General features: G+C 41.4%; 1 protein-coding gene across 1 annotated transcript in view; it reads left to right on the plus strand.

The window, feature by feature from the left end:
• The window catches only part of MYO3B (myosin IIIB), a 365,933-nt gene that overhangs the window by 169,216 nt on the left and 169,378 nt on the right, over positions 1 to 27,339 (plus strand). The window contains exons 13-21 of the mRNA XM_061201698.1: positions 59 to 261; positions 4,681 to 4,779; positions 5,101 to 5,215; positions 12,647 to 12,773; positions 13,574 to 13,784; positions 14,584 to 14,731; positions 16,109 to 16,262; positions 17,487 to 17,575; positions 19,319 to 19,448. Of these exons, the coding sequence (XP_061057681.1) occupies positions 59 to 261; positions 4,681 to 4,779; positions 5,101 to 5,215; positions 12,647 to 12,773; positions 13,574 to 13,784; positions 14,584 to 14,731; positions 16,109 to 16,262; positions 17,487 to 17,575; positions 19,319 to 19,448 (1,276 nt within the window). The remainder of the gene's footprint in view (positions 1 to 58; positions 262 to 4,680; positions 4,780 to 5,100; positions 5,216 to 12,646; positions 12,774 to 13,573; positions 13,785 to 14,583; positions 14,732 to 16,108; positions 16,263 to 17,486; positions 17,576 to 19,318; positions 19,449 to 27,339) is intronic.

Below are 27,339 nucleotides of genomic sequence, written 5' to 3' on the forward strand. Positions count from 1 at the left end.
CAGCTCTATTGGAGTACTGTTTCTGGAGGCTCCTCCTGACTGTTCTTGTTTGGCACAGGCAAGTAGTCAGACCTTGAGAGAGAAAATTCTGCAAGTCAACTCTCTGGTGGAAGCCTTTGGAAATGCATGCACTGCCATCAATGACAATTCCAGCCGTTTTGGAAAATATCTGGAAATGATGTTTACACCAACTGGAGCTGTGATGGGGGCAAGAATCTCTGAATATCTCCTTGAAAAATCCAGGGTTATAAAACAGGCAGTGTAGGTGCACTATTTTCTCGTTCTGGCTTTGCGCTGCAGTATAGACCGGGTGGCTTTGGGAATTTTCATGTCTCCATTCACCCTTGTTCTTAGCATCCCTGCCCCCCAGCCCCACCCCCAGCCTCCCCAAAAGCAAGGAATTTATTTAAGCAAAGTATAAGTGGTGACTTCTAACCTAAAATATGTTTACAAGCAGAGTAGAAAGGGCTGGGTGGGATTACATTGGGATAGGTATGCCCGTTCCTCCTGAGTTTGTTATACCAGGTAGAATTTAACAATATGCAGTTACTTTTAAAAATCATTAGGTCCCTTAAAATTGAGCTTGTCTATCAAAAAAAAAGCACTGAGAATATTCCACATGTTCATTTTTTCCCTAGATTGAGAGAGGAAAAAAACTTTTGTTTTAAGAAGAGCAGTATAGCAATAGTCCAATAGCACGGACTGCCCCTGGTTCAAGTGCTGGCTCTGACCTTGACAGTGTGACCTTGGGTATGCCCCCTAACCTCTCTGTGCCTCATCTGTGAAATAGAGATGCTACTAGAGCCAACCTCATGGGTTTGTTGTGAAGATCAGTGAGTTTGTTTATATAAAATGACTTTAAAAAGTACATGGGTTGGTATATGTGATCAGAGAGTTAGCCACTGTTATTACTGTTGCAGGACACCAGACTTGCTCAGGGGCATGGCTCCCTTCATGCATTAATCAGTAATTATCTGTTGAATTCCTGCTGTGTGCCAGTGCTGTGCTCTCTGTTGGAGTTGCAAGAGTGAACAAAATAGACAAGGTCCCAGTGTTCATGGGGCTTGGAGTGGATAGGGGGTGGAAGAGGGGTGGGCGGCCAGGGACAGGGGTGAGGGGGTGGCAGAGGAATCGCAGGCATTAAGCACAAAAAACCATAAATGCAGACCAAGTGTGATAAGTACCAGGAAGCAAAGTAAGGTGCTATGAAGGTAAAACAGGAGAAAGGGCAATGACCTAGTCCAGGAAGAGAGGGCTCCCTGTGTAAGAGACGTTGAATCTGAGGATCACTAGGAGTGAGCCAACGAGATGAGATGGGGACAGGAGTGGGGAGGAGGGAGAGAGGAGCAAAGACAAGACCGGGGCCAGATCATGCAGGGCTTGGGAACCAGGCTGAGGAACCTTATTCTAAAGGCAATTCTTCTGAACCTTATTCTAAAGGTAATAGGAAGCCATTTAACATTTTCAAGAAGGGGAGTCTCAAAAACCAACTTGCATTTTGATATAATGAAATAATGGCTCTGGCTTCAGTGGGGCAAATGGAGTGGAGGAGATGCAAGAAGTACAGTTATGACATTGAGACCACTAGGAGGCTGGTTTCAAATCCATGTGAGAGGGAATGTTAGCCTGCGCTGAGGTGGTAGCAGTGGAGATGGGGAGGCAGGGGAGCTGATGCATCTGAGAGATACTGTGCAAGTAGAACCCACAGGACTTGTTTTAGGTTCAGAACCCCAGCATCTTCTTTTATCATATACCTGCAGTTTCCTCACAAAATAGGGACTGACATGAAAATTAAACAATGTACAGAAGGCTAGAGTCAGTCATTTTAGCTTCCGTGTGGTATCTCGATTAATTTTTATGAGGTCCCTACTTCTTTCTTCCCAAATTAGGGTGATTTTGAAGTTTAGGGAGCTACCTCTGAGAGAATGGAAATTATAGTTTTCTGTGTTCAAATGTAAAGTGGTCTTTTATAAGGAAAATGTGAGGAGGGTTCCAGTCACAGCTGTGTCACTTATTAATATAAGTATCCTTATACCTTACTTTCCTCGTATGCAAAAAGGGCATGATAAAGCCAACCTCACAGGGCTGTTATGAGAATTAAATGAGATGATATGTGATTTTTACCAAATATAGAATCTGAAACATAATTGGTACCTAATAAACCATAACTTATTATTATTAAATTTAGTTAATATGATAGCACCAATGGATAAAATAGACTGAAGACATTGGATGAGGAGAAGATGGGACCTGTGTGAGTTCTGTTTGTCTAACCTTTCTGGTTCTGTCCTCCTCCAGCACATAGTAGGATTCTCCTTCTTGGAACCCTGTGGCTGGATATGGTCATAGGACTAGTTCTGGCAAATGAGCGTTTAATGGAAAGACCCTCCAGAGTGCTGGCAAAGTGCAACATGGTGGCTGCTCCATCAGCCCGGGCCCAGTGACTCTGATGAGCAACTCCCCCACCCCCTGCACCGTGACCCTCAGTAGACAAGTACTCTGAGAAGAAGTAAGACTTTGTTGAGCTAAGCCACTAAGATCTTGGGATGTTTGTTACTGCAACCAGATGGATGTCGGTAGGCAAAGCTTGGAAGAATTGAGTACTAGAAGTATCTGCAAAAATCTGTAGGAAGGTAGGACCACGATGGGTCAGCCAATGCCCGCGCTTTTACCAGAGGCTGAAGAACAAATGGCATTCATGCTGGGCATACCAGTTCATGAAGCCCTGTAAAGGCCTTCCCATCTCAGTGAATGGTACCACTATCACCAGATACTCAAGGTAGAAAACTGGGAGGCAGCCTCCAGGTCCCTTTCCCTCACCACCCTCATTCATTCTATCTGGACAGTCTTTTAGTTGTTTTTCCAAAACATATCTTTAAGCTTACCCTTGTTCTCCATCATCCCTGCCATTACCCTGTCCAAGTCACTCACTGTCTCACCACATCCTCCTAATTGGTCTCCTTGCATCCATCTTAACTTCTTACAATCTAGTCACACACTTACAGTTTAAAACACTTCAAATAATTCTAATTGCATAATCAACAGAATCCTCATTCTGGCCTGACAAGGCCTTGTGTGGGCTGACCCTGCCTGCCTGCCCACCCGCTTCTCACCAGCATTCTTTTGTTCTGCATGGGTATCACGCTCAGAGCCTTTTCGTGTACGCTGCTCGCTCTCTTCGGAACGCTTTCCCCCTTCTCTCTGTAGCTCCCTCCAGTCCCTTCTCATGCGTCAAAGTTTGATTTTAGTGTTATTTCCTTCCAGAGTCCTTCCCTTGACTTGACACAAGTGGCCCTCATCCCCCAGCGTTGTTCATCTCAGTCCCTTGTTGGTTTCTTTCAAAGCCCTCATCACCAGTTTCCCCGTTGATTCATCTGACTCCATCGCTAGAAGGAAGCTCCAGAGGGCATGAATCCTCTGAGCCCTGTATCCCTGGCAGTGCCTACCATGCTTGGCACTCAATAAGCTTATTAGTTGAGTGAACAAATGGGTGAGAAATGGCAAGTAGAGACATCTAGAACACAGGGCAGAGCTAAGAATGTATCAGAAGAGCTTGGACAGGATAAACAACCAGAGGAAGACTAGGATATCCAGGAGATGCTGAAGAAAAGCGTGGGGCCCTTGTCACAGATAGGGACAAGGAGTAGAGGAAGACAAGATTTCTTCCACAGAGCTACGTTGGCCAAGGTGAGGATTTGAGAAAATCCTGGGGCATCAACAGAAGAGAATGACCTCCTCCAAAGGAGAGAAAGGGATGTAGAGCAGGGCTTTTCAAACTATCTTTGCTGAAAGACTAGCTTTTTCAAAAAATATTGGGTTGGCCCAAAAATTTGTTTGGGTTTTTCCTTAAGATGTTACGGAAAAATCCGAACGAACTTTTGGGCCAACCCAATAGTAGTTCACAATCTATTGTGAACCAATACTTTCGTAAAATATAATTGAAATGTATTATCAGAAAAACTATCATACTCTTAGATGTCATAGCAATATCACTTGCTATAAAATGTCTAGACATAGACTTTCTAGTTCCTTGTCTTATCATAAGCTGACAGCAATCCACAGACCACACTGAGAGCAGCACCCATCCAAAAGAACCCTGGCCAGGGTGACCTAAAAGAGGGTGCATAGCAGGAGACCAGGGGATGGATGCATGCCATTTTGAATCATATTTGAGAGAATACAAGTTTGAGAGAGTAGTCACCTCTGTTCTGCAACCAATTCCCCTCCCTAACTTGCTGTACACCTGGCTAGCTGCTTCCTGTCTTGGGCTTCAGTAAAGTAGGGGGTTTGGCTGATCTCTCTAAGCTGGACATCACTGTCTCTGAAGCAACATGGGCTACAAACAGAAGATGAGTGGCACAGACGCGTAGTCATTTGTTCTGGAAAGATCTCTAAACATATGTAACCTGAGGCGTTACCTATAAATGTTCCATTCTCTAAAACCTCCTTCTGCATATAGTAAACATAAGTGTGTTTAATAGTGTGACATTGTGGCAATTACTATACTAATCCTATCACTATTGCTATTCTGTAATTGGGAAGTAGCATATTTAATTGCCTGTAAATGCAAATTTGCTACAGAATAATATTTTGCACAGAAAGGAAACTATATAAATTACTTGGAGTGGGGAAGCCCAGAATATGTTGTTAGTAATGTCCCTTTCCTTTTTTTTTTTCCAGGGGAGAGAAAAATTTTCACATATTTTACTATATTTATGCTGGCCTTTATCACCAAAAGAAACTTTCTGAGTTCAGACTTCCTGAGGAAAAGCCTCCTAGGTAAGTGTCAGGGGTTTTAGTTGTTAATTTTTAATGAATATACAATTAGCAATGGACAAAACTTAAAAATAGAGCTGTTCTCCTAACTGGACACTCAGTCCCTTTAGCTGAAATGCCCACATGAGATGGCAGGAACTACATCTCCCTTTGCATTTTCTAGAAAGTTCAAAAACTCAATTGCAGCCATTTTACTCAGCATGTGCACCATTATTTTATCACTGTAAGGAAATGCCCTTGCAAAGAAGGAGCCCAATGATGCCCTGGTATTTGGGGTGCCATTTCCAAGTCAGTGCTCATTCTGTTTGGTCATACTCTCTGTAGGTACATAGCTGATGAAACTGGAAGGGTGATGCACGACATAACTTCCAAGGAGTCTTACAGAAGACAGTTTGAAGCAATTCAGCATTGCTTCAGGATTATAGGGTTCACTGACAAGGTAAGTGATTGTCAGCAGAGAAAGAAACTCAAGTGTTAATATTCTTGGGTGAATGTGAGTGAAGATATGAATGTTCTAACTTGGGGCTGGACACTTGCTTTTCAAATGCCATGCTGGTCATGTTATAAGGTCTTGCTACTCAAAAGTGTGATGCGCGGATGAGAAACATTGTCATTACACAAGACTTGTTAGAAACGCAGACTCTCAGATCCAACTAAGAACAGCAGAATCAGAATCTCCATTTTAATAAGATGCGAGGTGAACATTAAAATATAAGTACCCTTGTAAGTGCCACGTGCCTGTGAATTGTTGTCACTGCCATCAGTTCACACCAGCTGTGATAACAAACGCCTAAACAATGCTGCCCTTTTCTGAGTTGGGGTTGTTCCAGCCATTAGAGTGAATTGTGTAATAGGAGTATAGGAATATGTAGGTTACCCCCAAGCCACAGGAGTATATTTATGCAAGTAGTTCCTTGTGCCCCCAAACAAATTAATTTAAACCTTTTCAACTTTCTTGCAGTCACCTCCTTCTCCATGGCACACAGTTGCACATTATTAGCCATAGCTCTAAGTACTGTACTACCCTTATCATACTAGATACAGGCTGTCTCTATTAAATATATGCCAGAGGTGACAGAAAATATTTATTACCTTAGGCTTAAATATTACTCTGTGGTACATTTATGTCATAGTTTCTGGGCTTCTTGCCATCAATTTTGTAAAATATACAGATTCTTTTGCTTTTCCAACAAAGGAGGTGAATGATTAGGAGGTAAGTGAGAGTGTTTAAATCTTCAGGGATTAGATTACAAGACACTTGAGTTACCCTGGGACAGCCACTCTGGATAAAGGATTGCTTTTGTAATCTATTGAGTTTGGCCAGCCCTTTCCTCCCCAGCATGGTTGATTTTAGTCATAAAAATACTTTTCTTCTTTCTAGCCAGCTGTTAATTTTCTCTGTCAGCCTCCCACAGACTTTAAACTGACAGACAGTGAAAAATCCCAAAAGTCAAATACAAATAGAAATATATTTCCCTTGGCTCCTTAGAGGAGAGCAACTAAACAGGTTCCAGCATTGTTAAAGGACCTTTATGGTTATTAGTTTATAGAGCTGGTTGTTATCAAAGGTGCATCACCAGAAAAGTCAAAGCTCAGTGGAGATGGCAGTAGAGCCATTTAAAGTCACCTGGGTTATGCCAAAGTGTTTAGGGACATACTTTCTTGAAAGGGTACAGGAACAGTAGAGAAGTCAGTCATAGGGTTAATAATATTTTGCATTCCATAAGTACAATGATGGTTGCAGAATACTGTGGAGAGATTGGTACTAGCTCTAAAGGAAAGGCTATAATATCAGCCCTGTCCAATGATAGAAATGTGCTGCAAATAATAAAACAGATGCTGTTTTAAGATAACAAAATTAAAAATGTTAAGTATGTATCCTTGAAGTAAGCCATCCCTAACCCCTATGGGAAAAAAGTCTAGTAGAAATGAATGAATGGCTGCATAAATAGATATGAAAATAAAGAAACATAAAAGGTGGTAAACATTTTTAATCTGTGCCTGGTCTGGACTGTTAAATAAATAATCAGACTGGAATTATATGTGTATGTGTAGATATTCACCATGTCCACTGTTAATTCATACTGGAAATAAACACAATTTATGTCAGTTAGCAGCCCTGGAAATGGAAGGAAGAGTCTAGATCTTATCTTTCTTATCCTTAGTTCTTTGGTTGTATCTCTGTCTGTATCCCTATAGACAAACCATTTTGCTGAATCGACTCAGTTTGCTTTATGTTTGTAAACTCAAAGTAGTTTGACTAAATTCAGAAAGATTCAGTTGACTGTAGTCAGGCAGTAGATGCTAAATAGCTGATGTAACAGAATTTCTCTTAAGTTTTTCTGAGGGACATTTCTAGACAGAGCTTCAATGAGCTGGTCAGTTTAATAAAAATTATGGATGGTCCCTGTCCTTTCTTATAATGTCACTAATTCGGATGCCCTTCAGTTTTTCCCAAACCCTTAGAGCTCCTGGACTCAGGAGCATGAATTAAATTCTGGGACACCAGCCAAAAGTATCTGAAAGAACCCTTGACCCTACGTTTATTGTAAAGCAACTTCACTGGTGGGAGGAATCTTCCAATAACAATGAAGTTCCTCATGGGGGTGGGAGGTTATACTTAAAACCCTATGATAAAGATCAGTGCTGGGCTTCCCTGGTGGCGCAGTGGTTAAGAATCCGCCTGCCAATGCAGGGGACACGGGTTTGTGCCCCGGTCCGGGAAGATCCCACATGCTGCGGAGCGGCTAGACCCGTGAGACACAACTACTGAGCCTGCGTGTCTGGAGCCTGTGCTCCGCAATGGGAGAGGCCGCGACAGTGAGAGGCCCACGCACCGCGATGAAGAGTGGCCCTCGCTCGCCGCAACTGGAGAAAGCCCGCGCACAGAAGCGAAGACCCAACACAGCCAAAAATAAATAAATTAATTAATTAATTTAAAAAAATTATATAAAATTTATATGTAAAAGTTAAACAACTAAAACACAAATGAAAATTTGGAGTTTTTCCTTTAAAGAAAAAAAAAGATCAGTGCTTTTCTACTCTTAGTTTGTTTGGGTTTTTGTTTGTTTGTTTTTTCCTTAACATCTTTATTGGAGTATAATTGCTTTACAATGTTGTGTTAGTTTCTGCTGTATAACAAAGTGAATCAGCTATACATATACATATATCCCCATATCCCCTCCCTCTTGCATCTCCCTCCCACCCTCCCTATTCCATCTACTCTTATTTTTGGATTAAACTATACTATTTTTTTTTTTTTAAAGGAACTCCTTTATTTATTTATTTATTTTTATTTTTGCCTGTGTTGGGTCTTCGTTTCTGTGCAAGGGCTTTCTCTAGTTGCGGCAAGCGGGGGCCACTCTTCATCGCGGTGCGCGGGCCTCTCACTGTCGCGGCCTCTCTTGTTGCGGAGCACAGGCTCCAGACGCGCAGGCTCAGTAGTTGTGGCTCACGGGCCTAGTCGCTCCGCGGCATGTGGGATCTTCCCAGACCAGGGCTCGAACCCGTGTCCCCTGCATTGGCAGGCAGATTCTCAACCACTGCGCCACCAGGGAAATCCAAACTATACTATTTTTGTTTAATATTATGCTTGTCTTGCTGGTATATGAATTATCATAACATATTAAACAAATTGAGTTTTACATATGTTTATGTTTAATACTACATGAAGAGTTTTTGGCAGGTTATCTGTGATGGTCAATATTGGACATTTACTGCAGATCACTTGATGAAGAGGTTAGGGAGAAGGCTTTGCGATTAAGGCAAATTTTTTTCCTTTTCTTCAAAACAGATTATGAATTGGGAGAGTACTGCTGAGGATAGACTGAGGGTTATATGTTAAAATGTTAATTGGGGGTGTTGAGGATTTCAAGCGTCTTAAAGACAATAGGACTTACCATTGACTTTAAAAAAAAAAACAAAAACCTTTATTGATGTATGATTGACATGCCAAAAAAAATTTTTTTAGACCAACTACTGACTTGCAAGTTACAAATGTTGTGAGCCTCTGAAAAGGGAACTGAGTAAAGGCATTGGAATAGAGCCTGTAAGGGAGAAGGCCCTTCAGCTGGGCCTGATGCAGTGCTTTGGGCAAAACTGGTGAAAAACTCAAGACATTAAAAAAGAAGCACGGTAAAGAGAGACTGAGAGGGCAAGTAAATTCCTAGGGAGATACCAGAGACACAACTGCCGTGAGATGCCCATGAACCCGGCCAGAGGTAATTTCCTTAAATCAGCTCCAGGCTAACAGAGAAAACCAGGATTCTTCTCAACTTTCCACTTAGCCTCAACTCTGTGGAGAGAATACCTATCTCAGTGAAAGAAGTATCTTCTGAGAAAAAGAGAGAAGAAGCCAAGACCATACATCCTGCGTGGGGCTTTGGTGGAGAAATGCTTCCCCACTTTTGCTGATTGGTGGTGAAACTGAATTCACACTCATCAACAGTGAATTGGGAAACCTAATTGGAGGAGTTGTTAGTCTTCCTAATAAATTTTCCTGTCCTGAGTGAAGTGATTCCATTTTATCATATAGAAAGTTGGAAATTGGTAAGAAATAAAAAGAGAGCAGCTTAGCAAGATTCTATAGGAAAGGCAGGGTTACCAGGAAAGGCTTCATAGCTGGAGATGAGGCAAGAGAAAATGAGCAAGGTAACGAAGGTGAAAAATCCTTCCCAGGCTGGCTATGCGGGGAAGAGAAGAGACATTGGATTAAGTATTAGGGAGGGAGGAATAATCCCACAGATGGACATACTACTGATTGAACTCTACCGTTATATGAATAATGTTTTGACCTGAACACAGGAGTGGATGTAGGTTCCTAGGCCAGAAAGGAAGAACTAATTAGCCCAAGAAGGGGACTAAAGAGTCAAGTGGCATAGCCTGGAAATGGAGCAGGGGAGCACGGTAAGGCTAATACCTCCATAATGAGGTGGTGAGCGTTGGTCATGCCTTCTGGAGTTCCCTTCTCTGAACCAAGGAAGGAGACCCAATCTGCTGTTAACTTCAGTCTTTTGCACAGTGCTTGAACCCCAAAATTTTTGCTGAAGGTTATAGGTAGTTCTCCTCTTTGAAAGAGGAAATCTGAGCATTATGCTGAAAAGAATACTGTCAAAGACACAAAAGGTGAGGGTGTGGTCTTTGACTGTCATTTCCTTTGGGGATGATCATCCCAATGGTGAAATGCCTGGAAGCCTTATTTTGGGAGGTTTCATAGCTTGTATAGTTATACATGGTGTGTGTGTGTGTATGTTTTAATTAGAAGAAATACTTTTTTCCCTAAGTATATTGAGAGTTTTAGATAAGCTCTTTTTTATAATGCATTCTTTTTTTTAAATTAATTTATTTAATTTATTTATTTTTGGCTGTGTTGGGTGTTCGTTGCTACGTGCGGGCTTTCTCTAGTTGCAGCTAGCGGGGGCTACCCTTCGTTGCCGTGCGCGGGCTTCTCATTGCAATGGCTTCTTTTGTCGTGGAGCACACGCTCTAGGCACGCGGGCTGCAGTAGTTGTGGCTCACAGGCTCTAGAGCGCAGGCTCAGTAGTTGTGGTGCATGGGCTTCGTTGCTCCGCGGCATGTGGGATCTTCCCAGACCAGGGCCCAAACCCGTGTCCCCTTCATTGGCAGACGGATTCTTAACCACTGCGCCACCTGGGAAGCCCTAGATAAGCTCTTGAGATAACTGTGTATCGAAATGACAGATATAGAACTCACTGCTGTGGAGTCTTTGTTTTACTGTCTGGGATCTGCTTCTGTGGGGAGTTGCTGGATGCATTCTGTAAGCCTCACACTGTATTGATCAAGGTAATGAGGTGCTGTCATGTTAAATCCATGCTAGTCCCAGAAAACCTGTTTGGTAGGTGTTCTCCTTGGCCACTTTTAAGTTGTGTGATTAAAACAGTGATTCTTGAAGTCAGGAACATGACATCTTGCCTTTGATTTAGGAGTTTGAAGAACAGTATTTTTCTGTAGTGGAAGCCCAGTTTAAAATTCTCATTTGTCTTTGTAGCATTGCCATGTATCCAGCAGATGTCACTGTTACAGTCCGTGTTCAGCTTTTTGGCTTTACTGAGCATTGTTTGTAGGAAGGCTTGATTTGGGGACAATGCTTTATCAATGGTCTAAGGACAGTTCCTGTTAGTTTGCTGCTATGTATAGTACTAAATCAAGTTCCCTGCCCGAGTATTTTTTGTGGAAGTATTTTTCTCTATCTGTAAGCATAATACGCAGAAATTTCCTGGCTATATATTTCATTTCTCACCTACAGGAAATGCAAATATTTAAATAAATAATTGTACTTTATTTATTTATTTATTTATTTTACCATTAATGATACTTATGTATTCCACTTTCAGTATAAAAGAGGACTTAGAGCAGCTGAACTGCTTTTACCCACATCACTTCTGTTTTTACCAAATGTGTGGAGTTTTCTTCCCCACACCAACCAATTCTCCTACAATTCAATTCAATTCTGACACTATCTAACCTGGAGTTAGCTTCTGATTGCACAAGTTAGGGGCTTTGTCCCACAAGACTGCCCGCACTTCAGGTACCAGTTGCAATTCCTATGTTCTCATATTTCTGATGGATTGACTATAAATTGGGAGTTCCCAAGACCTCCCCCTCCTCAGGTTCAATAATTTGATAGAAGGACTCACAGAACTCAGGAAAACGGTTTACTTACTATTACTGGTTTATTATAAAGGATACAACTCAGGAACAGACAAATGGAAGAGATGCATAAGGCAAGGTATTGGGAGAGGGGACACCACCTCCTTTTACCACCTTCCTGTGTTCGCCAACCCAGAAGTGCTCCAAGCCTCATCAATTAGGGATTTTAGTGGAGGCTCCATTACATACGCATGACTGATCAAGCCATTGCCTACTGATGATTAACTCCATCTCCAGCCAGTATCCCCTCCTTGAGGTGCGGGGTTCCACTAAAAGTTCCAACCCTTGAATCACTTCGTTGGTGCCTCTGGCAACCAGCCCTTCCCCCACCTATCCTCCAAGAGTCACCTCATTAGCACAGACTCAAGTGTGGTTGAAAGGGGCTTATCGTGAATAACAAAGAACACCCTTCTCACTCCTATCACTCAGAAAATTCCTGGAGTTTTAGAAACTCTTGTGCCAGAAATGGGTATGAAGACCAAATATATATTGGGCTGGCCAAAAAGTTCATAAACCCAAATGAACTTTTTGGCCACCCCAATATTATTATATTAAAACACCACAGATAGTTTCTAGTGAGTCTTTCAAAAGATTTTCTGACCTCATTCATGACTATATACTCCATAATTTAACTTCGAATGTTCTAGTGAAACATCAGTGAATGCCCTGCCAACTATTTCATAAAAGCTATATTCAAAAGAGGTTAAGGAAACATATCCACTCTTATTTTGAAGAAAGAACCATACCTGAATTTGGGAGCTGGTATTAGTTAGGGTGAAAGGCTAAAAGTGGCTGAAAGAACAAAGAAGATCAGTTCTCTCTAATGTAAGCATTCCAAGGCAAGAGTTTCAGGTTGTACAACATCTCTGTTCCATCAGGTCATTGGTCTCAGGCATCCTAATCAGTGGTATGGTTGAGGCTGGGTTGCTGGGAGTTCCATCCAGCAATAACGGCAAAAATGCTTGGAGGAGGCATGCTCCATTCTGTAAGGCAGGCCTGGAAATGGCCCACATTGTTCTGCTTGCTCCTTTCTTAAGAATTTAGTTACATGGCCTAACTGCAAGGGAGGCTTGGAAAATTTTTTGTGTGCGCAGGAGAAGGGGGAGGATGGACGTTGGTGGGCAACTAGCAGTTTGCACCACAGCACTAGTGATTTAATTGACTGGCAGTGACCAAACGTGGTTCTTGATGTCCTTTTCAGGAGGTGCACTCAGTGTACAGAATTCTGGCTGGGATTTTGAATATTGGAAACATTGAGTTTGCAGCTATTTCCTCTCAACATCAAACTGATAAAAGTGAGGTGCCCAATGCAGAAACCTTGGAAAATGGTAATTATTTGACGCCTGTGCACTGTGTGGCTAAAGTACACGTTTCTTTTACTTTCGGAGTTTTTCAAGACTCTGAAATATGGTGTTTTGTTGCTGGTTGTTCAACTGGCTCTGGGCGTTTTCACTAACCAGTATTTCCCAGAGGCTGTCTTGTAGAACATCAGTGTTCTTTTCATAAGTGGCAAATAGATGTTCTTCAGAAAAGAATTCCATGCCAGGTAACTCTGGGCAGTGATTCTCACCAGTGGCTGCTTTTGAAAATCATCTACAAATTTTTGAAAAAAATACGAGAGGTTGGACCTCACTCTAAATTCACTGAATCAGCATCTGCAGGGGACAAAGCTGGCACCTATTTATTTTTAAAGTTCCACAGGTAATAATGGTGACACAAGGAATAAGAATCCTGAGTTAGAAAAAAACTGATTTAAATAAACACCTTTTGTGTTAAACTGTAGCACTTTTTATGGTCTTTAATATACTAATGTGCTTTGTAATTCTCTAAGAGCAGACTATACTCTCCAGCAACAGCTCCAACTTATTTGACCAAAGACCACCTCCTTCCGCATTTTCTTCATCTAACATGTGTGAAGAGCTTTCAGAACAGTTTGGGAGGTATTGCATCAGTCTGGGTGCTTCTTGGGGTTAAGGACCCGGCTTGTTTATCCTTGGCCCTGAAGTGCTGAGGATGAGCCTGGCATGTAGCTGGTGTTGAGTAAATACTGGCTAGATGAATGGATGGATGGGTGGATGGATAGATGGATGTCTGCATTCTCCGGCATCATCCTTACCCTCTCTTCTAGCTGCCTCAGTTCTCTGTATCAGCCCTGAAGAGCTCCAGGAGGCCCTCACCTCACACTGCGTGGTCACCCGGGGTGAGACCATCATCCGCGCCAACACCGTCGACAGGGCCTCGGATGTGCGAGATGCCATGTCCAAAGCCCTGTATGGAAGGCTTTTCAGCTGGATCGTAAATCGCATCAATACACTCCTGCAGCCAGACAAAAACTTATGGCAAGTTCCCCCGGAGAGCAGAGGCCTTGGGGAGAGTTGTCATTGACCCCAGTGTCTCTTAGAGATTGCAAGAGGAAGTTCTCTCTTGGGTTTTCTTTAGTGAAGATCTCAGGCCATCTCCTTTAAAAGATGCAGTGTTTATACCCGAGAGGCTCATGATTGACGGAGCCATTACAGTGCAGTGTTTAAGAGAACAGTCTTGGCTGGGAGCTGGGAAAACTGGGTTTGCATCCAAGCTTCGCAGCTTCATCAGTGCATGTTCTAGGTCTTAGTTTTCTCATCTGTAAAATGAGTATAATATCCTCATCATAGTGTTGCTTTTAGAATCAACTGAGACATTTCATGAAAAGTGTTTAAAGCACAGTATCTCACAGTATTATTACTACTACAGCTTTCTCTTTGCTATGCATTAGTGGTTTCTAGATTGTGGAAGAATTGACAATATCAAACTCTAGAGTCTTCTTCCAACTAAGCTTTGTGTGTGAGAAAGTAGAAGAATAAATGAGCAGCAGCTCCAGCCCCTTCAAACAGAGTGGTTCCTCTTTAATCTCTTTATAAATGGAGCTTCTGAGGAAGGTTTGAAAGGATTCTACTGCTTTAAAGTAAGAAGTTGGAAGTACTGTTGAAAAACTCAAGGAGCCAATGGTTTAACACACAGACAGTTTCTCCCCCGAAGGTGGCAGGATGCCGATTTCCCTGAGTGGCTACATATGTTGACAAAATGCAGGCATGTATATTCTCACTGTCCTGAGATGGCTGTTTCCTCCCCTAAAAGGTTTTCTTCTTCTCTCTCATGCAGTACTTCAGACGATGGTATGAACGTGGGCATCTTGGATATTTTTGGATTCGAGAACTTTCAGAGAAATTCATTTGAGCAGCTCTGCATAAACATCGCCAATGAGCAAATCCAGTACTATTTCAATCAGCACGTTTTTGCTCTTGAGGAGGTAACAGTGAACTCTGAAGGCACTAGAGCTGGTGGGAGAGGTGCCTGCAGGCTGCTCAGGGTTTGAAGCAGAAACCCTGTTAGGTTAACAAGCCAAAGACTCCAAAGAAAAACCACTGGTGACTCAGCTCGGTGCTTTGTGACCACCTAGAGGGGTGGGAGGGAGGCGCAAGAGGGAGAGGATATGGGGATATACGTGTGCATATAGCTGATTCACTTTGTTATACAGCAGAAACTAATACAACATTGTAAAGCAACTATACTCCAATAAAGGTGTAAAAAAAAAAAAACCCACTGGTGAGGCAGTCCTGTCAAAATAACTCAACAGTCTAAATTTAGTCTGGAAAAAAAGAGGTCTCGATTTCTGTGGAAAGGTACATTTCCTCCCTTGAGTGAAGCTGGTGACAAGCCAATTATTTAAATGTTGTTTCCAAACTGATTCATGTGCATTGCTCAGAATGCTACATTCTCTTCTGCTTCATTTAACTAAAAATATCTATGATCGTGACCAAAATGACACAGGATGATCTTGAACTCAGGACACAGGTTCTTGTTGTTCTTAACTCCCAAACTGGCCACGCCCATCCCCTCTCTTGCACACCAGACCCCACAAGAAGTGGTTGGGTATCTTCAGGGAGGAATAAGAGATGTTCTTGGTTTTCTCAAAATGGAAATCTTTCCCCTTAATGGTAAATAGAATAGGATGTGAAGCTAGTGGCCCCAAAGGCTAGGGGCCCTTCTCCTCCACCACAGCCTGTACCTCAACCCCAAGACTCTCCTGTATGAAGAGAGAGTATGTAGTTGCACAAACTAAACGTTCTGACCAAGCTCCTTGTTTTAATACAGGAGCGAGGACACACAAACTACTATGATTAGATAAACACAAAGACATGGACTAAAAATACCAGTATTGGTTTTATCACTGGAGCTAGATAAATCCCTATCACACTCTTCTCCCCACTCGCTTGTACAAAACTAGGCCTTATTTCAGTCCGGTTTCCTTCCATTTATCTTCCTGGGATATCTGGAGTTTTTCTAGTTTTTTAGTCTGAGATGATTCCTTTGCAGAATCCTTTGCAGAAGATAGAAATCTGCTTTCTTCCTGGTTTAAACCTTACTTGTCACTAAAATAAAAAATTTTCAGCTTCCCTTCCTTTCTACATCAGTTTCTCAATTCTGAGTCCCCAGGTCAGTGTTTGGGAGACAGAGAGCCATCCCTTCTCTTGCCACCTTCACCTGCCTACTGCAGAAGAGCCCTGTCCTACTCACATAATAAAATACACCCTGTTCAGTGTTGCCAGACACAAAAAATGCAGGCAAACTGGTGGTACCTAGGCCAGTTTTGGGCTGGAGAGATTCACAATCCGTTTCCTTCCAGATGGAGTATCAGAATGAGGGCATTGACATGACACCCGTGGAGTATGAGGACAATCGCCCCCTCTTGGATATGTTCCTCCAGAAACCTCTGGGACTGCTTGCACTTTTGGATGAGGAAAGTAGGTTTCCCCAAGCAACGGACCAGACCCTGGTTGGTAGGTACCTTTTGGAAAAGGCATATACGTGCAGAAGAGAACGTGGCTACTGGGCTCACGTCATCAAATGAATGTGGTTTAAGGAATCTTTCCTGTGTATTTTGGCTACCCAGTGATTGTGAAGATATAGACCCTGCTCTTAATGAATTGAAATGTTCAGAACATGTCCTGGTAGAATTTGTGTGTTAAAGCAAACCCGTCACCATCTCTCAGACCTTGCTCACTTTCCTATTTCTGCAAATGGAAATACCTTTACCCTATGTCAATATCATTTTTTTCCCACCTTCTGCTCCCTTATTTCCCATAACCAGTACTTGATTCCCCTCCTTTTTCATGTCCTTCTCTCGTATCTCCACGTGGACGCCCAGCCATCTCTAGTCCAAGTTTGTACAGAAGCCCCTGCTGGTCTCCTGGGTTCCAGGCTCATATTCTCCCCCTCTACCCTGGACATCCCAGCTAATTTAGTCTTCCCAAAGCTACCTTTTCATTAGGTTACCATTATCTATGAAGTGACGGTAGAACACCTCCTTCTGGCATTCAAGGCCCTCTGCGCTTTACCCCTGTACCTATTGGCCTAGTCCTCCTTCTTTGTGAATCTTCAGTGTTGCACGTGGTCCTGTCTCTCACTTACATTGTGAGATCCTTGGGCAACAAAGCCCCAACCCTTGCATCCCTTTACTAGTTAGCACAGTTCCTCACACAGAGTAGGTCGTCAGTCACAACAAAAGCAAAACTATTTGTAGAGGGAGGAACACGAAGTTTCAAGCCTTTTTCCCAGATGGAAACTTGATCTGTGGGAGAGATTCACTTCTAGGAGTTGAGATGGTCACCCTCAAGTGACTTCCTTTTATCTATAAAATTTTCACAAGTTGCCAAGAGGAGTATAAACCAGGGTTATTTGCCTTCCATGGCATATCTTCATAGTTCTAAAGCTAATTAGCTGGTCTCCTGGTGGCATCAGTGTTCATTCTAGGAGTTCTCAGAGCAGAGCATGATATCGTAGGGAACAGCCTGACACTAAAGACAACATGAAACAAGTAAATGAGAACTCAGTTGTAAATGCCCATCACATGGGGGAATCTTTCTCCATCACTGAATATACAAGAATAATATCAGGCTACTCTGAAATTCCTTATTCTGGGTCATCATGGTTCGAGGAGCACACTTTTGTCTGAAGGACCAAATAGTTCACGTTGTAACTTTTAAACATGAAAATCCACACAGATAAATTTGAAGATAATCTCCGATGCAAATACGTCTGGAGGCCCAAAGGAATGGAGCTGTGCTTTGGCATTCAGCACTATGCTGGAAAGGTGAGACACGTCAGTTATTAAACCTGAACTTGACAAGGGGTAAGTGTCCACTGTACCCTGTTTGTGGCCCTCACGAAATTGCTTGCAGATTCCTTTCTCCTTTTAATTCTTCGTGAATACCTAATCATAATTCCCAGACTTTCTCAGTGGTGGTGCTCACAGAAAGTAGCCCCTGGCAAAGAAGCACTTTCTCGCTGGGGTGGCCCACAGAGCTGCCATCTGCTTCTCACCTGAGGTTTGGCCTAGAAGTGACAGCTCTCCAGAGAGAAAACATATTATAGCTTTTGCAGCGTTTAGTGGTGAATGTTCACATTCAAAAGTCATTTGGAGATGTGTAGGTAATGGAGGAGGGTTAATATCACAGTGGGGCTCAATTTTTAGCACTTTGTAGCCCAAGTGTGTGTCTACAGGGCACCAAAAATGTCTAGATGAAAAGGAAAAAAAAAACCAAAACTCCATCATCCAGATGTTAAGCTTTTACAACATTAACCGAAATTTCCATTTTTCACCCATTATGCCTAAGTCTAATTTCAAGTTCCTGAAGCGAATTAGTGAGTGATTGAGGAAATTCTTTCCCCCTGTAGCCAACAATTCATTGCGCATGTTACTCTCAAAGGAGCGGCGTGAATTATGGCTAATTGGTTCCCGCAGGGTCTGCTGAGGCCCTGGGTCCAGAAAATGGATAGGAGTTCAATAAAAGGTATTTCTGATTATTTTGTTGATTTGAGACTTACTGAAATTATTTTTCACATTCACATCATGGCATGGAAATTAATTTTGCCTGACTGGAGGTTGGTTAAAAAGCAGTCTAATACAAGTGAAGAGATGGTTTTTCCCTCCACATAATAAATACATCATGGTATCTATTTTGGATCTTTGCTAGAAATTGCAATCCAGTTTTCGCTCTTAAAAACTTAATTTACCTTAGCATTGAAGCCTGACTGCGTATGACATCTACCCTGATCCCCGTGTCCCCATTCTTCTCTGCTCTTCTGCCTTCCATTCCTGTCCCTTTTCTCACACCTCTCTTCCCATCTCTCTGTCCTTTTTCACCTATTTCCTACCCACCCCTCTTTTTCCCTCTTTCTCCCTCTTGTCCTTTCTTGACTTTAAAGGAAAAATAGGATCCTTTTCCTTCTGGGCTCTGTGTCTTTTCCTGAATTCATTTGTCACTCAACACTTATTTCATTGGAACATCCCTTAAAATTGCACTGACCTGGATCCCCTGTGCCCTGAGAACCAAGAACTGCTCAGAATCCCTGAGCCATCACTCAGGTGCCACGAGAACCTTGGGAAGAGTGAGGGTGCAGTGGTTGTGAGCGTGGAGCCAAACTGCCCAGGTTGGGATACCTGCCCACCGCTGGTGACACTTGTGACCATGGGCACATTATTCAGCCTCTCTCTAAGCCTCTGTTTGCCCACAGTAAAATAGAGATAATAACAGTGTGAACCTCATAGGATGGATGCTTCCCATATTGTGAGTGCCCGATACAATTATTCTGATGTGATATATCTTTGACAGGACTCATCTTCAAAGAATAATTGAACAAGAGGTTAAGATAAACTGGCCTCTCAAAAATTACAATTCCCCCCCCTTATATGGTGGTCTGGGTTTAAAAGCATGGCTGTGTCAAGATGAATTCTATACAGAGGTTGATTAATTACTGACCTCGGACAATGTGCCTGTGTCGCCAGTGATGGGGATGGTATTGGCTCACTTGTGATTCACTATTCGTGTTGCAGGTGTTATATGATGCTTCTGGGGTTCTTGAGAAAAACAGAGACACTCTCCCTGCCGATGTGGTTGTCATACTGAGGACATCGGAAAACCAGCTTCTTCAGCAACTCTTCTCAATCCCTTTGACCAAAACAGGTACTTGGAACCTCCCTGACAGCCCTGGGTCTGATGCTTTTACAAGCCCTGCTGAGGTTTGCCATTTCATGTCTAAATCCTGCCAGGGCTGCACTGCTAACATTTTGAACTTTGAGCAGGTGTAAAGGTCTATTCAGCTAAGTTCAAAAAGAGGAAAGTGATTGTTTCTTTTGCATCTAATTGCACAGCATCAGCCTATATATACATGTGTATACACACACACACACACACACACACACACACACACACACACACTTTCTATAACATCACCTCTTAGACTTCTCATTTTCCCTGCCTGCTTCCTTCATTCTTCCATTTATAAAAACGTATGTTGGGAATTCCCTGGCAGTCCCGTGGTTAGAACTCCACACTTCCACTGCAGAGGGCACAGGTTCGATCCCAGGTCAGGGAACTAAGATCCTGCAAGACACACAGTGCGTCCAAGAAAAAATAAATAAATAAATAAATAAATAAAGCAGATGTTATTATCAGTTTATGCTAAACACTCTAGGATGGTCTCAGTTTACCTAGAATTATTGGGAAGATTATTTCTGTTTACGTATGATTTCAAGTAATGGGACTGGGACCAATCAAAGTCATCCAATCATGGGGTCCTCAGAGGTCACCTGGTCCAACTTAGTCATCGACCCCAGCCCACTGCTCTCCTAACCAACTTGGAACAGGTCTGTCATTGGCCTATATACACAGCCTTTGTCTACTTACAGTCAGCCTCTGTGTAGTTGCTCGGTCAGTCCTCATGCAGGAGCAGGAAGCTAGAGCCAAAAAAATGGAGCATCCTGGTCTTTGCTGTTTCACCAAGTAGATTCTAATTGGGTCAAGCTCCTTTGATTTATCTGGGATTCTTCTGCCCTTGGCTGGGCAGCAGACTCAATCTTCCCATAGCTCTCCTCTCAAGGGCTTTATGTTTTTGAGGCTATGCCTGGAAACAGCTGCAAATATGCTTTTAAGAAAGGAGGCAGAGGGACCTCTTTATCATTGTTCATAATTTCTTTTTCTTTCCACATCCCTCGTGAAATTATTGGCAGTGTGTCTGGCATGGGGCCTCTGCAAGCTAAAAGAGTGTGGTTGCCAGGCCTGAATTTTAGCAGCGTGCAGAGGAATGAAAAGCTTGCTTAAGAAAAAAGTCATAATCTACAACATTTTTTTCATCTTTACTTTGAAACCATGTTCTTAACTTTTTTCAGACATGCTCCTTTAAATGAAAATAGTAGAGTCCCCATCAGAAGGCTGCCCTCCAGCTTCTTCTCCAGACCTCCATTGGGCACAGCCAGGATTTGATTCATTATCAACTTCTGGGAGAGTGGGCAGCTGTGGGCACAGCTGTGGCTCCCTCACCAGACACTCAGGTGTATCAACTCACTAGCTAACTTGGGCAGAAGCAAAGACGGCCATTTTTGATAGGAGATGTCCTCTTTGAAATAAAATATATCCAAGTGACTTGTTAGCTAGCATTTATACCCTCCCATAAATATGAGTAATGACTTGTCAAATCTGTTCACAACTTCGGAATTTCTCATTTTTCAACCTTTGGCAAAATAAAAACAACTTCACAGTCTAGGCCACTGGGTGGCGCTGTGCAAGAAGTCAGGCTCTGCAGCCAGCCTGCTGTTGCCCTTGATCACCTAAAAGCCGGAGAGGAAGAAGAACAAAGAGGTAGCCTCCTCTTCTTATTTTTGCTTTGCTCTGAAAGAACTTTCCTCCTGTCTTATAACTCTTTCTGCATCTTGCCTTAAAACTGCACCCCATATGACCTGGAGGAAACAAACACGAAAACTAAGACGAGAACAAACATGTTTTCCGGACAAGCTTCCTTGTATTCCTGAGTTGTATATTATGCATAATAATTTATTTTGAGATCCTTAACTTTCTCTTCTCCACTATACTTTTGAGTATAATTAAGAAGCCACAAATACACATCAAAGCTAGTAAGCATGATTCTGTTTTCTTTTTCTGAAATTATTCATGGAAAAATGCCTTCAATTAACAAACTTTTATAGAAGAGCTGCTAATAATAAAGCACTGTATAGGCAGTAAAGGGGAATATAGAGATAAAGATAATGTGGCTTTGCCCTAAAAGCAACTGGAACTTTCTTTTTTTTTTTTTAAATACTTAATTTAATTTTATTTATTTTTTATACAGCAGGTTCTTATTAGTCATCAATTTTATACACATCAGTGTATACATGTCAATCCCAATCACCCAATTCATCCCACCACCACCCCCACACCCCCACGGCTTTCCCCCCTTGGTGTCCATACGTTTGTTCTCTACATCGTGTCTCAACTTCTGCCCTGCAAACCGGTTCATCTGTACCATTTTTCTAGGTTCCACATACATGTGTTAATATACGATATTTGTTTTTCTCTTTCTGACTTACTTCACTCTGTATGACAGTCTCTAGATCCATCCACCTCTCAACAAATGACCCAATTTCGTTCCTTTTTATGGCTGAGTAATATTCCATTCTATATATGTACCACATCTTCTTTATCCATTCGTCTGTCGATGGACATTTAGGTTGCTTCCATGACCTGGCTATTGTAAATAGTGCTGCAGTGAACATTGGGCTGCATGTGTCTTTTTGAATTATGGTTTTCTCTGGGTATGTGCCCAGTAGTGGGATTGCTGGATCATATGGTAATTCTATTTTTAATTTTTAAGGAACCTCCATACTGTTCTCCATAGTGGCTGTATCAATTTACATTCCCACCAACAGTGCAAGAGGGTTCCCTTTTCTCCACACCCTCTCCAGCATTTGTAGTTTGTAGATTTTCTGATGATGCCCATACTAACTGGTGTGAGGTGATACCTCGTTGTAGTTTTGATTTGCATTTCTCTAATAATTAGTGATGTTGAGCAGCTTTTCATGTGCTTCTTGACCATCTGTATGTCTTCTTTGGAGAAATGTCCATTTAGGTCTTCTGCCCATTTTTGGATTGGGTTGTTTGTTTTTTTAATATTAAGCTGCATGAGCTGTTTATATATTTTGGAGATTAATCCTTTGTCCATTGATTCATTTGCAAATATCTTCTCCCATTCTGACGGTTGTCTTTTCGTCTTGTTTATGGTTTCCTTTGCTGTGCAAAAGCTTTTAAGTTTCATTAGGTCCCATTTGTTTATTTTGTTTTTATTTCCATTACTCTAGGAGGTGGATCAAAAAAGATCTTGCTGTGATTTATGTCAAAGAGTGTTCTTCCTATGTTTTCCTCTAAGAGTTTTATAGTGTCTGGTCTTACATTTAGATCTCAAATCCATTTTGAGTTTATTTTTGTGTATGGTGTTAAGGAGTGTTCTAATTTAACTCTTTTACATGTAGCTGTCCAGTTTTCCCAGCACCACTTATTGAAGAGACTGTCTTTTCTCCATTGTATATCCTTGCCTCCTTTGTCATAGATTAGTTGACCATAGGTGTGTGGGTTTATCTCTGGGCTTTCTATCTTGTTCCATTGATGTATGTTTCTGTTTTTGTGCCAGTACCATATTGTCTTGATGACTGTAGCTTTGCAGTATAGTCTGAAGTCAGGGAGTCTGATTCCTCCAGCTCTGTTTTTTTCCCTCAAGGCTGCTTTGGCTATTTGGGGTCTTTTGTGTCTCCATACAAATTTTAAGATTTTTTGTTCTAGTTCTGTAAAAAATGCCATTGGTACTTTGATAGGGATTGCATTGACTCTGTAGATTGCTTTGGGTAGTATAGTCATTTTCACAATGTTGATTCTTCCAATCCAAGAACATGGTCTATCTCTCCATCTGTTGGTATCATCTTTAATTTCTTTCATCAGTGTCTTATAGTTTTCTGCATACAAGTATTTTGTCTCCTTAGGTAGGTTTATTCCTAGGTATTTTATTCATTTTGTTGCAGTGGTAAATGGGAGTGTTTCCTTAATTTCTCTTTCAGATTCTTCATCATTAGTGTATAGGAATGCAAGAGATTTCTGTGCATTAATTGTATATGCTGCAACTTTACCAAATTCATTGATTAGCTCTAGTAGTTTTCGGGTGGCATCTTTAGGATTCTGTATGTATAGTATCATGTCATCTGCAAACAGTGACAGTTTTACTTCTTCTTTTCCGATTTGTATTCCTTTTATTTCTTTTTCTTCTCTGATTGCCATGGCTAGGACTTCCAAAACTATGTTGAATAATAGTGGTGAGAGTGGACATCCTTGTCTTGTTCCTGATCTTAGAGGAAATGCTCTCAGTTTTTCACCATTGAGAATGATGTTTGCTGTGGGTTTGTCATATATGGTCTATATTATGTTGAGGTAGGTTCCCTCTATGCCCACTTTCTGGAGAGTTTTTATCATAAATGGGTGTTGAATTTTGTCAAAAGCTTTTTCTGCATCTATTGAGATGATCATATGGTTTTTATTCTTCAATTTGTTAATATAGTGTATCACATTGATTGATTTGCGTATATTGAAGAATCCTTGCATCCCTGAGGTAAATCCCACTTGATCATGGTGTATGATCCTTTTAATGTGTTGTTGGATTCTGTTTGCTAGTATTTTGTTGAGGATTTTTGCATCTATATTCATCAGTGATATTGGTCTGTAATTTTCTTTTTTTGTAGTGTCTTTGTCTGCTTTTGGTATCAGGGTGATGGTAGCCTCATAGAATGAGTTTGAGAGTGTTCCTTCCTCTGCAATTTTTTGGAAGAGTTTGAGAAGGATGGGTGTTAGCTCTTCTCTAAATGTTTGATAGAATTCACCTGTGAAGCCATCTGGTCCTGGACTTTTGTTTGTTGGAAGATTTTTAATCACAGTTTCAATTTCATTACTTGTGATTGGTCTGTTCATATTTTCTATTTCTTCCTGGTTCAGTCTTGGAAGGTTATACCTTTCTAAGTATTTGTCCTTTTCTTCTAGGTTGTCCATTTTATTGGCATAGAGTTGCTTGTAGTAGTCTCTTAGGATGCTTTGTATTTCTGTGGTGTCCATTGTAATTTCTCCTTTTTCATTTCTAATTTTATTGATTGGAGTCCTCTCCCTCTTTTTCTTGATGAGTCTGGCTAATGGTTTATCAATTTTGTTTCTCTTCTGAAAGAACCAGCTTTTAGTTTTATTGATCTTTGCTATTGTTTTCTTTGTTTCTATGTCATTTATTTCTTCGCTGATCTTTATGATTTCTTTCCTTCTGCTAAGTTTGTGTTTTGTTTGTTCTTCTTTCTCTAGTTCCTTTAGGTGTAAGGTTAGATTGTTTTTCTGAGATTTTTCTTGTTTCTTGAGGTAGGCTTGTATAGCTATAAGCTTCCCTCTTAGAACGGCTTTTGCTGCATCCCATAGGTTTTGGATCGTCGTGTTTTCATTGTCATTTGTCTCTAGGTATTTTTTGATTTCCTCTTTGATTTCTTCAGTGATCTCTTGGTTATTTAGTAACGTATTGTTTAGCCTCCATGTGTTTGTGTTTTTTACGGTTTTTTCCCTGTAATTCATTTCTGATCTCATAGCGTTGTTGTCAGAAAAGGTGCTTGATATGATTTCAGTTTTCTTATATTTACTGAGGCTTGATTTGTGACCCAAGATGTGATCTATCCTGGAGAATGTTCCATGCACCCTTGAGAAAAAAGTGTAATCTGGTGTTTTTGGATGGAATGTCCTATAAATATCAATTAAATCTATCTGGTCTGTTGTGTCATTTAAAGCTTCTGTTTCCTTATTTATTTTCATTTTGGATGATCTGTCCATTGGTGTAAGTGAGGTGTTAAAGTCTCCCACTAATATTGTGTTACTGTCGATTTCCTCCTTTATAGCTGTTAGCAGTTGCCTTATGTATTGAGGTGCTCCTATGTTGGGTGCATATATATTTATAATTGTTCTATCTTCTTCTTGGATTGATCCCTTGATCATTATGTAGTGTCCTTCCTTGTCTCTTGTAACATTCTTTATTTTAAAGTCTATTTTATCTGATATGAGTATTGCTACTCCAGCTTTCTTTTGATTTCCATTTGCATGGAATATCTTTTTCCATCCCCTCACTTTCAGTCTGTATGTGTCCCTAGGTCTGAAGTGGGTCTCTTGTAGACAGCATATATATGGGTTTTGGTTTTGTATCCATTCAGCAAGCCTGTGTCTTTTGGTTGGAGCATTTAATTCATTCACGTTTAAGGTAATTATCGATATGTATGTTCCTGTGACCATTTTCTTAATTGTTTTGGGTTTGTTTTTGTAGGTCCTTTTCTTCTCTTGTGTTTCCCACTTAGAGAAGTTCCTTTAGCATTTGTTGTAGAGCTGCTTTGGTGGTGCTGAATTCTCTTAGCTTTTGCTTGTCTGTAAAGCTTTTGATTTCTCCATCGAATCTGAATGAGATCCTTGCCGGGTAGAGTAATATTGGTTGTAGGTTCTTCCCTTTCATCACTTTAAGTATGTCATGCCACTCCGTTCTGGCTTGTAGAGTTTCTGCTGAAAAATCAGCTGTTAACCTTATGGGAGTTCCCTTGTATGTTATTTGTCATCTTTCCCTTGCTGCTTTCAATAATTTTTCTTTGTCTTTAATTTTTGCCAGTTTGATTACTATGTGTCTCGGTGTGATTCTCCTTAGGTTTATCCTGTATGGGACTCTCTGCGCTTCCTGGACTTGGGTGGCTATTTCCTTTCCCATGTTAGGGAAGTTTTCAACTATAATCCCTTCAAATATTTTCTCTGGTCCTTTCTCTCTGTTTTCTACTTCTGGGACCCCTATAATGCGAATGTTGTTGCTTTTAATGTTGTCCCAGAGGTCTCTTAGGCTGTCTTCATTTCTTTTCATTCTGTTTTTCTTTATTCTGTTCTGCAGCAGTGAATTCCACCATTCTGTCTTCCAGGTCACTTATCCGTTCTTCTGTCTCAGTTATTCTGCTATTGATTCCTTCTAGTGTAGTTTTCATTTCAGTTATTGTATTGTTCATCTCTGTTTGTTTGTTCTTTAATTCTTCTAGGTCTTTGTTAAACATTTCTTGCATCTTCTTGATCTTTGCCTCCATTCTTTTTCCGAGGTCCTGGATCATCTTCACTATCATTATTCTGAATTCTTTTTCTGGAAGGTTGCCTATCTCCACTTCATTTAGTTGTTTTTCTGGGGTTTTATCTTGTTCCTTCATCTGGTACATAGCCCTCTGCCTTTCATCTTGTCTGTCTTTCTGTGAATGTGGTTTTTGTTCCACAGGCTGCAGGATTGTAGTTCTTCTTGCTTCTGCTGTCTGCCCTCTGGTGGATGAGGCTATCTAAGAGGCTTGTCCAACTGGAACTTTCTTTTACCATCACTTTCCATCTAGAATTGGGCACTAATTTATCTCCTTATGGCGATATTTGCCTTCAGACTTCAGTTTTAAAAGAGACTGTGTGTCCTATGTTGACGGTCAGAATATTAATTAAGCTTCTAAAGGTTAAAAGTTCCACATTCTATATTTTTTGGTTTTATTGTATTATAACCTTTTTTTTATTATTATTAATTTATTTATTTATTTTTGGCTGCGTTGGGTCTTCATTGCTGTGCATGGGCTTTCTCTAGTTGAGGTGAGCAGGGGCTACTCTTCGTTGCTGTGCGCGGGCTTCTCATTGCGGTGGCTTCTCTTTTTTGCGGAGCATGGGCTCTAGGCGTGCAGGCTTCAGTAGTTGTGGCTCGCGGGCTTCAGAGCGCAAGCTCAGTAGTTGTGGTGCACGGACTTAGTTGCTCCGCGGCATGTGGGATCTTCCTGGACGAAGGCTCAAACTCGTGACCCTTGCATTGGCAGGCAGATTCTTAACCACTGCGCCACCAGGTAAGTCCCTGTATTACAGCCTTTGAAAGTGGGAAAACCTGGACAGAAATGGGTTGTATTGTTTTTGCTAAAAATGCAAATACTTGTTTCCAGCACGTACCCTTTAGGAAGGGCGATGTAGCTGTCCATCTCAG

The sequence above is a fragment of the Eubalaena glacialis genome, chromosome 1, assembly GCF_028564815.1.
Source record: "Eubalaena glacialis isolate mEubGla1 chromosome 1, mEubGla1.1.hap2.+ XY, whole genome shotgun sequence".
NCBI classification, from domain to species: Eukaryota; Metazoa; Chordata; class Mammalia; order Artiodactyla; family Balaenidae; genus Eubalaena; species Eubalaena glacialis.